Source organism: Oreochromis niloticus, linkage group LG11, assembly GCF_001858045.2.
Source record: "Oreochromis niloticus isolate F11D_XX linkage group LG11, O_niloticus_UMD_NMBU, whole genome shotgun sequence".
In the NCBI taxonomy this organism is placed as follows: Eukaryota; Metazoa; Chordata; class Actinopteri; order Cichliformes; family Cichlidae; genus Oreochromis; species Oreochromis niloticus.
The window spans coordinates 13,611,080-13,626,790 of record NC_031976.2 but is presented as its reverse complement, the minus strand read 5'-3'; the positions used below and the strand labels follow the sequence as shown (position 1 = coordinate 13,626,790).

General features: G+C 41.7%; 1 protein-coding gene across 27 annotated transcripts in view; it reads left to right on the top strand.

Annotated features, from left to right (window-relative positions):
* Positions 1-15,711, top strand: part of plecb (plectin b) — a 118,067-nt gene that overhangs the window by 84,965 nt on the left and 17,391 nt on the right. For 10 of the 27 annotated variants that reach the window (XM_025911246.1, XM_025911245.1, XM_025911250.1 and 7 more), the window contains 27 exons: positions 347-361; positions 879-968; positions 1,563-1,598; positions 2,179-2,256; positions 2,371-2,475; positions 3,955-4,121; positions 7,060-7,175; positions 7,331-7,434; positions 8,149-8,268; positions 9,013-9,108; positions 9,217-9,344; positions 10,522-10,615; positions 10,826-10,980; positions 11,118-11,439; positions 11,549-11,626; positions 11,748-11,909; positions 12,043-12,147; positions 12,260-12,355; positions 12,448-12,573; positions 12,682-12,834; positions 12,936-13,090; positions 13,206-13,332; positions 13,560-13,743; positions 13,850-13,873; positions 14,366-14,523; positions 15,143-15,321; positions 15,413-15,551. In XM_025911246.1, the coding sequence (XP_025767031.1) occupies positions 347-361; positions 879-968; positions 1,563-1,598; positions 2,179-2,256; positions 2,371-2,475; positions 3,955-4,121; positions 7,060-7,175; positions 7,331-7,434; positions 8,149-8,268; positions 9,013-9,108; positions 9,217-9,344; positions 10,522-10,615; positions 10,826-10,980; positions 11,118-11,439; positions 11,549-11,626; positions 11,748-11,909; positions 12,043-12,147; positions 12,260-12,355; positions 12,448-12,573; positions 12,682-12,834; positions 12,936-13,090; positions 13,206-13,332; positions 13,560-13,743; positions 13,850-13,873; positions 14,366-14,523; positions 15,143-15,321; positions 15,413-15,551 (3,312 nt within the window). The remainder of the gene's footprint in view (positions 1-346; positions 362-878; positions 969-1,562; positions 1,599-2,178; positions 2,257-2,370; positions 2,476-3,954; positions 4,122-7,059; positions 7,176-7,330; positions 7,435-8,148; positions 8,269-9,012; positions 9,109-9,216; positions 9,345-10,521; positions 10,616-10,825; positions 10,981-11,117; positions 11,440-11,548; positions 11,627-11,747; positions 11,910-12,042; positions 12,148-12,259; positions 12,356-12,447; positions 12,574-12,681; positions 12,835-12,935; positions 13,091-13,205; positions 13,333-13,559; positions 13,744-13,849; positions 13,874-14,365; positions 14,524-15,142; positions 15,322-15,412; positions 15,552-15,711) is intronic. The other 17 variants (XM_025911247.1, XM_025911251.1, XM_025911255.1 and 14 more) reach the window with 7 other exon arrangements.

Below are 15,711 nucleotides of genomic sequence, written 5' to 3'. Positions count from 1 at the left end.
ATAAGATGGATATATGGATGGTCGGAAGGTGCTGAAATTCTTGCCAAGATAAATCAGTCACTGTTGCAACTTGCAAGGGAAAATATGCCTTCATTCCATTTTAGGGCTGAGGCCCATTTCCCACATGGAAAACACACAACCAGTAGACCAATATATCTGCAGACTGAAAAAAAAGAGAGTACTTTAATTATTCTGTTTTTCATCAGTTTGTCATCATGTCTACCATCAAATCCTCCAAAGTCCAACTATCACTTAATTTCTGTTGGTACGCTTTTCTCATTCTCTTGTTTCCATCCTTTCCTTTTTCCCCATTACTCATATCATCTCTTCTCTTCTCCACCACCAGCATTCGAGGGTAGAGGTAGGTGCTGGCAGTAAATATATAGCTGGTCAGTATATCACTGCATGCAGGCTGTCTCCCCTCCCTCAAGTTTGTGCACCATCACATCTTTCCCTTGTCTCTCTTGCTTTCCCTCACTTGTTTTGTTGTCTGGTTGCAAAGGCACAGCGCATCTGTTGCATAAACAATGAATTCAGTTAACTGAAATCCACAAGGTTAAATCATTTTTTTTAACCCTTGATGATCTGTTATTTTATTTAAAGTCCTATTCATCATGTGTCAGGCTGACAGCTGCCAGCAGTCGGGCTTGGCTGCTCGTGGCTATGCATTCTTGACCTGTGTAGAACTGTGCTCGAAGCACTGTAGAAAACTTACAATACGTGACTCTGCAGGTGTTTTAAGCCGTCAGCTTTCAGCAAACTGCACCACAATTTGAGTTTGCAGATCTCACGTAGAACAGGTTATTCCAAGTTGTATCATCATGAATCCTTTTGACATATTCTCTGCTGTGTTTTCCTTTTTCCCCCCACCGTGGCAGGCACAGCGTCATGTTACAGACCTGTATGAAGACCTTCGAGATGGACATAACCTGATCTCGCTGTTGGAGGTCCTCTCTGGAGAAACACTAGTGAGTACAGTCCCTTGATTTTTGTCAGAGTTATTCTTTAGCAGTCCTCCAGCATCCAAACCCAAACCTAATCCTGACTAACTACACAAGGATTACTTTAATGAGGTCGACCTGGAATGCCACCCCTGTGGCAACAAATTGTAAAATATTAGCAGCCAAGTTGTCAGTCAAGAGCTTAACCTGAGCTGAACTACGCTAAACAAACACCTCTTAACTTCCTTTTCAATGTACCGTCCTCTTCTTCCTATTTCACTAGCCATATTTGAATTACTTTCTTCTACTTCTCACTTTGTTTTTTGTAACGCTTATGTATTTTATATCCTGGGGTTCAAAGCTGTACACAAGCTTTTCTGCTGCTGCTGCCTTCCACCGGCTTCAGCTCTGCTCATCTTCAGAATGCATCCATAGCTATAACTCATTGCCACCACTTTGGACTATGTGCGTGTTTGTGAACTGTGCTCCTATCTGATCGACGGTTCTCCTTTTCTGCTCCTCCTTCTCCCGTTTACCTTCCTTTAACCTTCCTCTGTGTGTGCTGATCATTGCCGTCTGGCCTTCGCCTCCTCTCCTTTGCACTGCTCTTGCTGGGGCTAGCCGAGGGAGAGAGACATGGCCAGGAGCGTTCGGTTGGTGAGTGGGTTTGGAACTTACAGTAGGCATAATGTTTCTGTTTTAATCTTTCATCCTCACTTTTCCGGTTCTTTGGCTGCGCATGGTATCCACAAACCTCAAGCCACGATGAGTTCTCTTGCTGGCCCTTTTTTGTTTCTTGTGCTGACAGGCTTGCTTTCATCATGTAGCTGCTGTGAACATATACAAGAAAATATTTAGTTTGATTTCTGTTTGTTTGAGAATTTTTCCTTCCTGCCTCCTGTAGCTGAAATTGCCGTTTTGATTTCTGTTTGAGAAACCCAGAAACAAGCCACGCAACATGAGTTTATATTTGCTTCCTGACAGATGGCTTAAATTTGGCTTAGCTAATGCAAATTTCCCATCATTTTATCTTTTTGTTTTTCTGGTGAACTAAAGGACTAAGCCGAAGAAAGGAGTACCATTTCATCTCTTTATTAAATGTTTTTCATTTTGATTTTCATTTTTACATCGTATATTTTTTGCTTTTTATTGGTTGCTATTGGTCCTTTCTAATGGTAGTAGCACTGAGTAATGAGTGTCTGCAATGTAACTAAACACTTCTTTATGTGTTCTTCAGCCTAGAGAGAAAGGCCGCATGCGATTCCACAAACTTCAGAATGTACAGATAGCACTGGACTTCCTCAGACATCGGCAGGTATGACATATATATCAAACCTTTAAAAACCCGACCGCGAATATCAATCGTTAGAAGATGACTGATTGTTTCTGCTGTAATCTTGCGAGTAATGTGAATGTTTTGCTTTCTTAGGTCAAACTGGTTAACATCAGAAACGATGACATAGCTGATGGGAACCCTAAGTTGACCCTGGGGTTAATATGGACCATCATCCTCCACTTCCAGGTCTCCTCTTCTGTCAGTGTTATGTTTCATTATATTATTGCTGTCCACCTCTGTCTCTGGGATTTGAACCTCTCGGCTGCTGCTTCCCATCTCCTTGGAGCCAATCAGAGCGGACTCTGCTCTTCAAAACCTCTCATAAAGGACTTTTTTTTTTTTTTAAATCAATTGCTCTCATTCTAATCATATTCTTCATAGAAGTAATATTTTAACATAAAAACTCTAGTCAAGTATTTAGAGTTTAGTAGCTAATATGAACTGTTTAAACAAATATAACACTGTCAGGGTGTGTTAGTGTGAGTCACTCTCTCCCTGACTCCCAGGGGGAGGGTGTGTCAGGTTGGAGTGCACAGCTTGATGGCACCCTACACGCCCTACCACATACTCTCCAGGCCTTTCTTTCTGCCTTTCCTGTGTATGCCAAAAGCTGCCAGGCAGAAATCCCTGGGCGATAGCCTAATAGTCACGGCCTCACCCTCAGCCATATAAAAATGGTTGAGGTTTTGATTGCAGAAAGCCGAAGCTAAGTAGAGAGGGAAAAAAAGGTGAGAGTGGCGTGGTTTGATTATGGCATTCTGGTAAAGATAATATTGTGCCCTCTAGATACACACTGCGTTCCCAGAGTCTTTATACTTTTATACAATAGAGGCAAAATAAGAGAGCTGGGCTGTGGCTGCTGATGAGTCATAAAGGCTCCAGACTAAAAGGGAAGAGAAAAACTACTCCCCACAAATCTGATCCGATTATCCTAAATTAACTTGATCACAAAGGAAAGAAGATGGTTTGATCCAAGAAATCTTTGGAGGATGATTTTAATTGCAGATTTAATTGCCAGCCTCGAGATACAGTAATGGGATGAGTTTTAGTAATGAAGTAATGATGGCTTTATACTTTGTTTTTGTTTTGGTTTTTTTTACTGAATTAAGTATTCAAAGTGTTATTGCATCTGTAGAACAGAGCTATGAGAAGAGAAGGATCTGAGTGTAGCTCGTCCGTTTACACTTCATTCACCCACAGTCAAATTGGAAAAAAGAGAAAAACCAAGACTGCTATGACTCATCTTTCCTACCATCAAAATCCCCAAATGAAACGTTATCCGGATGCCACAGACACAGTGGTGTTTTCCAGCAATCCGTCAGGCAAAACTCGACTACATGTTCTGTTCTCAGCCATGAAAGATGTTAAAGGTGGAATGACTAAGGTGTTACTTAAGGTGGTGTTGAGTAATTCTGTTTAAACTGGACCTATTGTGACTATTTCCAGTTTCATATTTTTTTTTACTTGAATTCCACTAAAGTTTCTTTTAAACCAGCTTTCTTCTGATTGGCTGCCTCTCGGAAACAGCTATATTTAAGAAAAGCATAATAGGTCCACTTTAAACTGCATCTTTTGGGTTTCCGCTAATGATGGATTTCTTCCACATTCCTTGCATTATCCACAAATCCTCTCTGTCTTCCGCGAGCGTTAACGCTCTTTTGCATGAAACTGTTACAGATCTCAGATATTCAGGTCAACGGCCAGTCAGAAGACATGACGGCCAAGGAGAAGCTGCTGCTCTGGTCTCAGAGGATGACAGATGGCTACCAGGGCATCCGCTGTGACAACTTCACCACCAGCTGGAGGGATGGCAAACTCTTCAATGCTGTCATACACAAGCACTAGTGAGTGTGCACAGTTTTTTGATGGAAAATAATCCCAACGCCACTGGCAATAAATATGCTAATATTACACAGAACGAACTGAAAAGCCCGCTGCAGGTCCCTGTACTGACCCTGCTCCAAGCCTGCACTGCCAACAAAACAAGACTTAACATATTTAAGACTGACATAATAGCATTGTCTCTAGAATGGAGTGCTTTCTCGTAGCTTTTTTGCAAAGTCTTGTCATGACACACAACCATCCATAAGTTTTATTCAGTATAGAGTGCACTGGAGCAGAAGTGAGACGCTGGAACGCTTTCAGATGTCAAATTACACTTTATAGTGCCAGTTTAAGCCTGCACTGTAATTAAACTCGGCCTCAGCATTGACAGAAAGAATTTTATTTTTTTTTTAGACATGATAAGCACAAGTGGCTGTTAAAAGCTAGTATGGCTGATTTATTTTAACTGAGAGACAATAAGCCACAGCATATAGCTCCTTCCATACAGAGCCTCAACATACTGTGCATAGCTGCAAACGTATTTACTTTGTTTGAACTCAGTGATAAAGTTGCACTATTTTTGCCACGATCTCCCTTTAAAAATGCCTCTTATAGACACTTTTCCGCACCTGACTGTGCACATGCTCATGCTGCTTCAATAAAGAGTCTTCATGCAGATTCCAAGCCTTAAGGCTTAGAATACCACTGGTAGGTGTTGGCCCCGAGTAACTCTGTGCCTACTTTGGCTGTGTTATAAGATGGTAATTCCTGCGTTAAATGCAGCTGGCTTGTTAAATTGTTGGGAACCTAAGTTTGAAAAGCTAAATCCAAAGCTCTTTTTGTTGAAGCCTAAATATGCTACATCCCACAAATCTGTTGTGGGTCTTCTTAGTAGAATTAGTGGTTGCTTTATGTGTTATTATCCTGGGAATTGAACATGCGTGCATTTCTCAGGATATCCGCAAATGAAGTGAAGTATTTGGCTGGTTCTAAAACGACAGTATTCATAATTAAGTCCAGAGTACAAATGGGACAAAAGCTACATTTAATAAGACAGAGGTGTATTTCTTTAGATCCATTATTAGAAAAGAAAAGAAAAAAAGACTCTTGCAGGGGCAAGTTTTCTTGAACTTCAGCTCGTACCTGCACTGTTTTTTTTTCTTTTGTAGGAGGCTGCTGAGGCTGGCTCATTGCTGCCTTTCATAAAGGTCCAGGGGTGTGGTGTGTGGGCGTAACTGTAGCACTCTGTGTCTGCTACATGAAAAGTGTAACGTTACTTGGTGCTGAGGCATAACTCAGGGTAATCTACTGTCGAATTGTCATTCATCCGGCGAATTCAAGATTTTCCAGGTTTTCTGTACATGTGTGATGGTTTCCAGCGGGGATTTGCAGAGACGCAGCTGAATTTAGGTTTCAGGGCAAAGTATTCGATCAGGGAGCAGGGATCACAGCTGAAGGATTAAGCAGATCCTCTGAAGATGACGGACACCTGAGACAATGCCAGGATGCATTTACATGCAATGGGCAAGCCTTAAAAAAGATTTGCTCAAATTAACGCACCTGTTAACTACAGTCGATACAGCTTTTGGACCTTCTTGTTGGTGTTAAAATGCTCAGTGCAAGGAAGAAGTCTAAAAAGAAGAAGGGAAGCCTGGGCTTCATCAGGAACTTGTCAGAAAGTGTCAGCAATGTGGACAACAGGGTGGTCATGCTGTGTGAGGATATCCCATCAGAGGGATCTTCCTGGGACTCAGGACGGGGCTCTAATAGCTCAGGGGCCCGCTCAAGCAGCGAAGAACTGGGGCATGAATGGAGGTCCCAAAGCTTTCACAGAAGAGGGGGTCAGAGCATGAGCAGTCCACCAAGGCCAATAAAACAATACTCTGTTAGAGAAATCCGTCATGCGGAGTCTTCTCCTGTGTACGGATACAATGGGGACCATTCCACTGTAACGATGAGAGATTTGTATGTATCTGCATATACTCTTTTGCTTGCACGTTCGAATTTGTAGACTTGGAAATGTCTTTAAAACTGCTGATTGAAAGTTTTGTAATGGGGATTGCGTGCATGATAGATAAGGAGATAAGGCGAGGCATTCAATCATCCTGCTCTGCACTCTGGAAATTTGAACTTTTGCCTCTTGTGGGAGTCAAGCTGCAGCTGGTTGCCAGCCTAACTTGTGTCAGCTTTGATTATGTTAGCTGCTCTGTAAATTACATTCCACCTATAGATGCTCTGACATCTGCCAGAAAGCGTCAAACACCCAGAGGACAAAAAGGCAGGTGCTCATGCAGCTCTGTCAGAAACTGAACCGTTGGGCTCTCCTACAGCATTCAGCCACAGGCAGAGGGTCTAAGACAGGGGCGGCAAACTCATTTTACACTGTGGACCACACATAACCCACATTGGTCCTACGTGGGCCGGACCAGTGAAACTACATGATGAATGTGTAAAACTACAGAAAAGATTCTGGTAGTTGCTCTGACTGTGCTTTTATTATAAAATATAAAGTTTTCATTTATTCACATTAATATTTTCTAAAGCTGTCCAGTGGGCCAGACTGGAGTCTTTGCTAGGCCGATTCTGGCCCCCGGGCTTTATGTTTGACACCCCTGCCGTATCGAGGTCATTTTTATGAAACATGCTGGCAGAGACTGCATTAATTCTGCAAATGCATTCATGTTTGATATTTATCTTCCTATCATTTTCCTCTGAGTAGAGGCATTGGTGGTCATTTTATATGTGCGCCAGGCTGGAAGTGTTTCTAGTCCTTTCAAATGCAGCTTTTTTGAAAACAACATCTCATAAACCCACTTGGGACTTCTCAAAACTTTTGAGAAGTCTGATGTTATTACACGTTAGGATATAGAATCAAATGTTATTGGGAGTTATTCTGAACATTCGACTCGTGGGTCTTGTGGCCTTGTGGGTAATCAGTTGCATTTTTGTGTTCCGTAGTCCAAGACTCATCAACATGGGCAAAGTGTATCAACAGACCAACCTGGAGAATCTAGAACAAGCCTTCAGTGTGGCTGAGAAAGATTTGGGTGTGACCCGCCTGCTGGACCCTGAAGGTAAAAGTGTTCAAAAATGTGTTCAAACATACACAGACAACCCTTTTTTTTTTTTTTTTTTTTTTTTTTAAGATCGATCACAGCTGAAGTAATTCTGTTACTTACAAACTGCTGGTGACTATCTCACATCACATAAATTTACCGTATCTTTTCAGATGTTGATGTCCCACACCCAGATGAGAAATCCATCATCACTTACGTGTCCTCCTTGTATGATGCCATGCCTCGCACTGATGTACACGACGGCATGAGAACCAACGTAAGTAAAACATGGAGACAGTGAAATAAAAGTGAAATGAAATGAAATGAATGTGCACTTTAATTTGATCTGATGGAATGCTCTATCAGATTTAATCAGAACTGAAGAAGCTTGTGACTGCGCCTAAACTTAGCTTTTGTTGTCAGTTTTAGTCCTATCCTGTGAATGCTTCAAAGACAAATTCAAGTCTTGTGAAAGTAAGTATCACAGGAAATGAACAACCTGTGGTGTTTACAGCTACCAAGACAAAGAGGATTTCAACATTTATTGTCACCCATTGTCTGTTTATAGAAAAACATGTAGCTTCCACACACGCACAAACTCGTTTACTTGATTCAGTGTCCTAAGTTTAAAGTTGAGCTGTGTTAAAGTGAATATTGACTACATCTGAGGACTTTTTCTTTTCATATTACTGTCCTCACAGGCGTGGCTATGACCCCACGTACATGAAATCTGAATAAGGCTAAAAAAACATGCTCCTCTCTGTCTGCCCCCACTTATTATTTCTCCCACTTTCCTCCTTCAGCAGTCCACACTTTAACAACCTCTCCTCTAGCCTCTGCTTCTTTGTCTACTCACATAAGACCTGGATTGTTGCTACCTAATTGAGTTTAGGGTTGTGTGTGAGTGAACTAAAATGGAGATGCAGGAGAAGAGCCCTCCTGTTTCTTGTTGTTAAACTCGCGGCTATCTTTTCTGCTGTGCTGGCTGCAGGAGCTGGAGGTGCGCTGGCAGGAGTACTACGAGCTGGTGACTGTTCTGCTCCAGTGGATCCGTCACCATGTCATGATCTTCGAAGAGAGGAAGTTTCCTGCCAGCTACGAGGAGATAGAGGTGAGACGATATGCACTTATTTTGTCTCTAGGCCAGGGATTTTGTTACAGGCATGTTTGCAGTTGAGCAATTTCGAAAGACACACAGATAAGTTCTCATCATGTTCCTAAAAAACAATTAAAACATAGCTCCTGTGTTAAAAATGGGAATACGTTTGCAGCCATCCATTATTGGATCAAAGGACATGCTTACATAATGTCTGGCTGTAGGCAGATAGAGACAACTATACTTACAAGCATTGTTGTACTGAAGGTGGGGCAGTGCTGGAGCTGAGAAAAGACAGCCATAAGGCAGATAATGCTTAAGTTAATCCTCAGGAGAATCACCACTCCCTGTCAGCGCTCCCTTTACAAAAGCATGGCGTGACTTTAGTATTTTTCTACATTTCTTTGAAGGTCTGTCATTAGTAGAATATTTGTATTGTATTAAAAGTAGCAGGTTAGGGTGTTCTTTCTGAAAATACTCAATCAAATTCATTTAGACACTTTGGGGCAGAAAAATGTACGAGGTTAAATGAGTTTATTGTGGTCACAGGAATGTGTGAACACTGTTTCACCCCACTGCTGGTCATAGAACTGTCACAGGATGTGTTACTTTATTGTATTCATACTCATATTATTAGGGTTTTACCATCTGACAATTCTGATTTAAAAAAATACCAAGAACTTTTAGATAATTTGAAGTCTATAAAAATAAAGGGAAATCTAATTTAACAATTTCTTTGTTTCTTTTTTTTTCCTTTAGCTTCTCTGGCGCCAGTTCTTGAAATTCAAAGAGACAGAGCTGCCAGTGAAAGAGACTGATAAGAGCCGCTCCAAACACATCTACCAGTCCTTTGAGGCAAGCTAACCAACAATCATTTAATTTAATAAGTTGACTTCTGTTCCGTTCTTTCAGCAATGTTATACCAACGCTTAACAACTAAATGCTTTCTACTTCCATATACAGAGTGCAGTGCATGCTGGTCAGGTCAAGGTCCCTCCAGGCTACCATCCCATTGATGTGGAGAAAGAGTGGGGTCGACTCCACGTGGCCATCCTTGAGAGAGAACGACTCCTCAGGATAGAGTTTGAGAGGTTGGGACAAGAGCAGATTTATAAAACATATGATGATTGTGATCAAGTTTGAACTGCATCAGTTTTACATTAGCAAGGGGTGCTGTGCTAACAGCACGCTATAAAGAAAAAAATCCCTCGAGAACCATATTTAATAAAAAGGTGATGACATAATTGTCAGCCTTACTGGGAATAATGCACAAATATACCAAGTTATAAACAAAACACATTTGTTTTTCCAAAAACAATGACGAATTTAACTCTTCATAGTTAACTTTGGGAAAAGAGCTAAGCTAACATTAAATCCTGGTAAGAGACATATTTTCAACTGCAATGAACAGATGATCATAGGCTAGTAAACTAAATCCATTTAAAACACAAAGACACAGTTTTATCAAAGGCATTTCATGATAATTGACAAAAGGCAGCGAGCCTGTTGCCTGTCTTTAGCTTTATTAAATTAGCCAGTTATGTTCATTGGGGAATGGCAAAATAATATCCAGTTGCATTTTATTCATTTTCTATTAATATTTGAATAGTTAAATAAATAATTACCTTTATTTTCCCCTCTCGGGTAGCCAAATTATTTAGCACATTTGTTCTTTTCTGGTAGCTAAAACATTCTAAGGAAAGAGTATTTTTCTGCATTTATGGGTTGCTCTATAATGAGATAAGAGTTGTGTTCCCCATAACTAGATGCACATAAAGACATAATTAGGTATGAGGAAAATTGTACATTTTTGTGTACTTAGAGCAGCGTTGTGTCACGCTTGGGACAAAATGGGATGGCTTCTTGTCACAAGACAGTCCCGTCATGTTGCAGTCTCGCAGCCTTGTTTATGGAGTTTTCTGGGATGTGGAATGACTGAATGGACTGACCGGACTTCTTTGTAAGAAAGGCATTTTTGTCCCCCTCTGGGCACGTACGTGGCAGTGTAATGGGCGTGTGAGAGCCAAGAAGAGACAACTTTTTCATAGCTTGAATTGAAATCTGTTGAGAAGAACTGCGATATGGCTTTTGTGACTGACCCTCACAAACTGGAGTATCTGCTGCAACGCAGGGTCCCGTAAGTGTTGTGAAGGTTTTGTTGCGAGCTCTGGCTTGTGTTGCACGATAGGCGTTTAGCTATTAAATATTGGGGAGGACAGTTTGTCCGTGTTCCCCTTGATTTAATTTGATTTCTCTGATCATATCCAGACTCGAGAGACTTCAGAGGATTTATGGTAAAGTCCAGAAGGAGTCAGGAATGTGTGATGAGCAGCTCGCCCACCTGGAGACCCTGCTGCAGACGGTGAGTAAAACTGCTATGTATTACTGCAGTATGAGTTGATAAACTGACATGAAATCCAGAAACAGGGTGATTAGTGCACAAAGGTAAAGAAAAAATCACAGGAATGTGTTTTCCAGTCACTGTCATTAGCATTTTTTGTATCCTGATGTGTGTGACCAACTTTAAAAACAGGGCTAAGATTAATACTTTAATTGGCTTCCTTTCCTCCAGGACATCCGTCTGCTGAACGCAGGGAAACCAGCTCAGCACGCAGCAGAGGTGGAGAGGGAGCTGGACAAGGCAGACAACGTCATTCGCCTGCTCTTCAATGACGTGCAGGTACTCAAGGATGGGCGCCACCCTCAGGCTGAACAGATGTACCGCAGGTGAGTGCTGTGTGTATGCTGAATTTAAGTGAACTTTCAAAATAAGCTGAAAAGCAAGGGCATCGTCAACTAACTGCTGTCTGTCTGTACTTGTGTGTGTGTGTGTGTGTGTCTGTGTTTTTATTTTCCATTGATAGAGTTTACCGCCTCCATGAGCGCCTGGTGAATTTGCGCACTGACTACAATCTTCGTCTGAAGTCTGCCGTGACTACTGCCCAGGTCCCGCTTACCCAGAGCGTCCAGCAGACCTCCATAAAGGGACGGCCCGAGTTGGATGACGTGACCTTGCGTTATGTTCAAGATCTCTTGGCCTGGGTGGAGGAGAACCAGCGCCGCATCGATAATGCAGAGTGGGGATCTGATCTGCCCTCGATGGAGTCCCAGCTGGGCAGCCACAGAGGCTTGCATCAGACCGTGGAGGACTTCAAATCCAAAATCGAACGGGCCAAGGCTGATGAGGTAGTGTTTCTATCGGACCACTAAAAAGTCTACATACGGATTTTAAGTATGTATAAAAGTGGTTCCCTGTTTCCTAATAATGTCATTTTGTGTTTTTCATATACAATAGACCCAATTATCTCCTGTCAGCAAGGGCACATACAGAGAATACCTGGGAAAACTGGACCTTCAGTATGGCAAACTACTGGTAAATATTCATAAATAATCTGATTTCAGATTTTAATCACTCAGCACAAAAAAGTTGAAGCTATAAATATAAGCTATGGATTTTTAATCAGCTGTAAATATTCCTTTTTTTTTTTTTTCAGAACTCTTCCAAGTCCCGCCTAAGAAATCTGGAATCACTGCATGCCTTTGTCAGCGCTGCTACTAAAGAGCTGATGTGGTTGAATGACAAAGAAGAGGAAGAGGTCAACTTTGACTGGAGTGACAGGAACACTAACATGACAGCTAAGAAAGACAATTACTCGGTGCGTTTAAGAAGTAGAACCAAATCTAAAATTTCACAGTTGCTCATTTTTATCCCCTAATCTGCTGTGTAGATTCACTGACAGATGTTCAACAAATAAGCAGATCTTCAACTACATCTGTTCAATTCTTCAGGGTCTCATGCGAGAGCTGGAGCTGAGGGAGAAGAAGGTCAATGACATCCAGGCCTTGGGAGACAGACTTGTCAGGGATGGACATCCTGGCAAGAAGACAGTTGAGGTAATTTCAGCAGTTAATCCAGCTGAGCAGAAGACATCTGCATGCAGAATATGGACCTAAATGTGTCCAAACTAATGCACTGTCATTGTCATATCTTCTTGATCTCTACCAGTCCTTCACAGCTGCCCTGCAGACTCAGTGGAGCTGGATCCTCCAGCTGTGCTGCTGTATAGAGGCTCATCTCAAAGAAAACACAGCCTACTACCAGGTATGGAACACAGACATTTATGAATACAAATCTCCATAATAATAATCCCTCGTATTCATGGAGTCCGCCTCATGTGATCTTCTTCTTTGCAGTTCTTTGCTGACGTTAAAGAGGCTCAGGACAAGATGAAGAAAATGCAAGAGAACATGAAAAAGAAATACGGCTGTGATCGCTCTACAACAGCCACACGCCTGGAGGATCTGCTGCAGGATGCTGCGGTATGTACATGTTCAAATGCGTCGAACCACACACACACTTTAATAAAAGCATCAAGATAGGGGTCTGTTTTCTTTTACTGTAATCTAGTTCAATCTTCTTTTCAACAGGAGGAGAAAGAACAGCTGAATGAATTTAAGACTGTGGTGGCCGGCCTGAACAAGAGATCCAGGTCCATCATCCAGCTGAAACCACGAAACCCCACCACCTCCATCAAAGGCAAACTGCCCATTCAGGCTGTCTGTGACTTCAAACAGCAGGAGGTTGGATTATTCCCACTGTAGAAATGCTTAATCATTCACCAGTGTGATTGCCACAGATCCTGAGAGTACATCTACTTTAATATATCCTGGCTTCTTTTCAGATCACTGTTCACAAAGGAGATGAGTGTGCACTCCTCAACAACTCTCAGCCCTTCAAGTGGAAGGTCTTGAACCGTTCTGGACACGAGGCGATGGTGCCTTCTGTCTGCTTCATTGTACCTCCAGTCAACAAGGAGGCTGTGGACAGCGTGTCCAGGTGAGACTATCAAATCGATCCCCTATGTGACGACGACATCTTGGATTGATCATGTCAATGATTTCATTCGTTTTTTTCATTTGTTCCCATAATGCACATTCTTGTCCTACTGTAGTCTGGATGCAGGTCATCAGGAAATGGTTTCCATGTGGCAGATGCTCCATATAAACATGAAGAGTCTACTGTCATGGCAGTACCTGATGAGAGACTTCACACAGATACGCTCCTGGAACATCACAATGGTTGGTACTAAAGTAAAAGTATCACCTCAAACCTGTAGAGCTGACAAAGCAGGGAACTTGATTGTGTTTCATTGCATGTTTGGAAATGCAAATTCCATTTCCACATGATAATGAGGAATGTGTACCAAGCTTGGTGTAGCTGACGATAAAAGGGGCATTGTTTGTGCTTTGACGACATTGCGCTAAGTCCTGTCTCCTAATTCCTCCACTGCTTCTCTTCATTGTAGTTAAAGACCATGAAGCCCGAAGAGTACCGGCTGATCATGAGGAATCTGGAGCTTCACTACCAGGACTTCATGCGTGACAGCCAGGACTCGCAGCTCTTCGGCCCCGATGACCGCATGCAAGTCGAGGACGACTACACCAAGTCCACCCAGCATTTCGACAACCTGCTTCGCTCCATGGAGAAAGGTGAGATCTACTCTCGAAACAACAAACTGATTTTAATGATTCATAGTTTTACCGAGGTTAAGTGTGTAGCAACTGAACAGTATATAACTGTCAATTCACCTTTCAGGAATAATGGTTGTTAGGGTTAAAGGTGAGTGACTTAAAGCAAGCACAAACTACTGCTCACCAAACTAATATGTGTACACGCCTTCCAGCCTTTGATGGAATGTCCCAAAACACGTGTTCGTCTTTAGTCGTGTGTGAGTGCATGTTGCTTTGATTCTCAATATGCATTTTTGTGGCAGCTCTGCACCAAGTAGAATATGTGTTCTGATTTTAGGTACTTGGGTAGTGCATATGTTGTGTATGCTATAGATATAGCTGGAGCTGCGTGTGCATCCAGAGAGGGACACATTGAACACTTGCGAACATTGTTTTTTTTTTTTTTATGTAAAACTTTATATTTAGCAATGTATTTTAAAATTGACAGCAAACTTCTGCGTCCTTCTATGTACTGGATATTACTGTAAAAGATAAGATAGCCTTTATTAGTCCCAGAGTTGGAAAATTCAAATATAGCCTTTTCAAATCGGATGATCTTTTCTATTCCTGCGATTCTAAACTAATACAAATGTGTTCACAGGTCAACAGAATGAGACTCTGTGTAAGAACTACATCTCTGAGCTGAAGGACCTGCGTCTGCGTATAGAGGACTGCGAAGCTGGTACTGTGGCACGCATTCGCAAGCCTGTGGAAAAAGAGCCTCTCAAAGAGTATATTCAGAAGACCACGGAGCAGAAGGTACTGAGCTCAAATTTAAATGTGTTCTGTGCAGAAATGGCAATGAGGCATCAAATGAAACCAAAAATAGCTGTGCTGGGATAAAAAATGGATAGGTTTGTTGGATAGTTGACTAAATGTGTTATTGATGAGAAGCAAAAGTAATTGAACCAGAATCCATGAAGCAGGATCGAGTGAGGGTTGAATGAATGAATTGTTGCAGTAGGTTTTAAAATGTGGAAACACAGCAGAGAATTAAAATGAATATAAACTCTTAACAGCTTATATGTAATTCAATGAGAGCTGGGATGCTGGCGTCAATCCAGCAACTGTACAGCTCTGCTAGTAGGTGAAGTTCACCTTTAGGGCTTTGGGCAAAAAAAAGGTTTTTTATTTGAGTTTGGTTGACACATAAAAATGGGGTAAAATTGTTAACGATGGCAGAAAACATAGAAGGGAAACTTCTCACATGTGCCTCTGGTTCCTTCTCTCCTTCGCTAATTTAGAGCAACTCGAGCTTGGGTTAATTTAAATTTCAAATGTTCTTTTTTTCTTTCTGTTGTTCATAGTTGGCTGGCTTGGATTTGGTTGGGTTTTTTTTTTTTCTTTTTTCTTCACGCTTGTCTTCTCTGTTTTACAGAAAGTTCAGGGAGAACTTGACGGCCTTAAGAAGGACCTTGATAAGGTGTCTGTTAAGACACAAGAAGTCTTGGCCTCCCCTCAGCCTTCTGCCTCAGCTCCTGTGCTGCGGTCAGAGCTCGACCTCACTGTACAGAAGATGGATCATGCCCACATGCTGTCCTCTGTTTATCTTGAGAAGTAAGTCCCTAAAAACTGACTGCAAAGAGAAAATGTGCTGTTTTCTAGTGCACTTAGATCTCCTTAATTAATTTATTGCTCCTTTTCTCAGGCTAAAGACTGTGGAAATGGTCATCCGCAACACGCAGGGTGCTGAGGGCGTTCTCAAGCAGTATGAGGACTGTCTGCGTGAAGTTCACACTGTGCCCAGTGATGTCAAGGAAGTAGAGACCTACAGAGCAAAGCTTAAGGTAAACTATACATGATTTTTTTTTTTTTTTGCCAAGTCTCTTTTTACAGAAATCTTACTTGGAATACAAAGAAAGATTCTGTGTAAGAAATAGAAGTCACACTTTTAATAGTAGGTTTGCCCAGTTCTGATGTATTTACAGACTGTTTATTGGTCTTCTT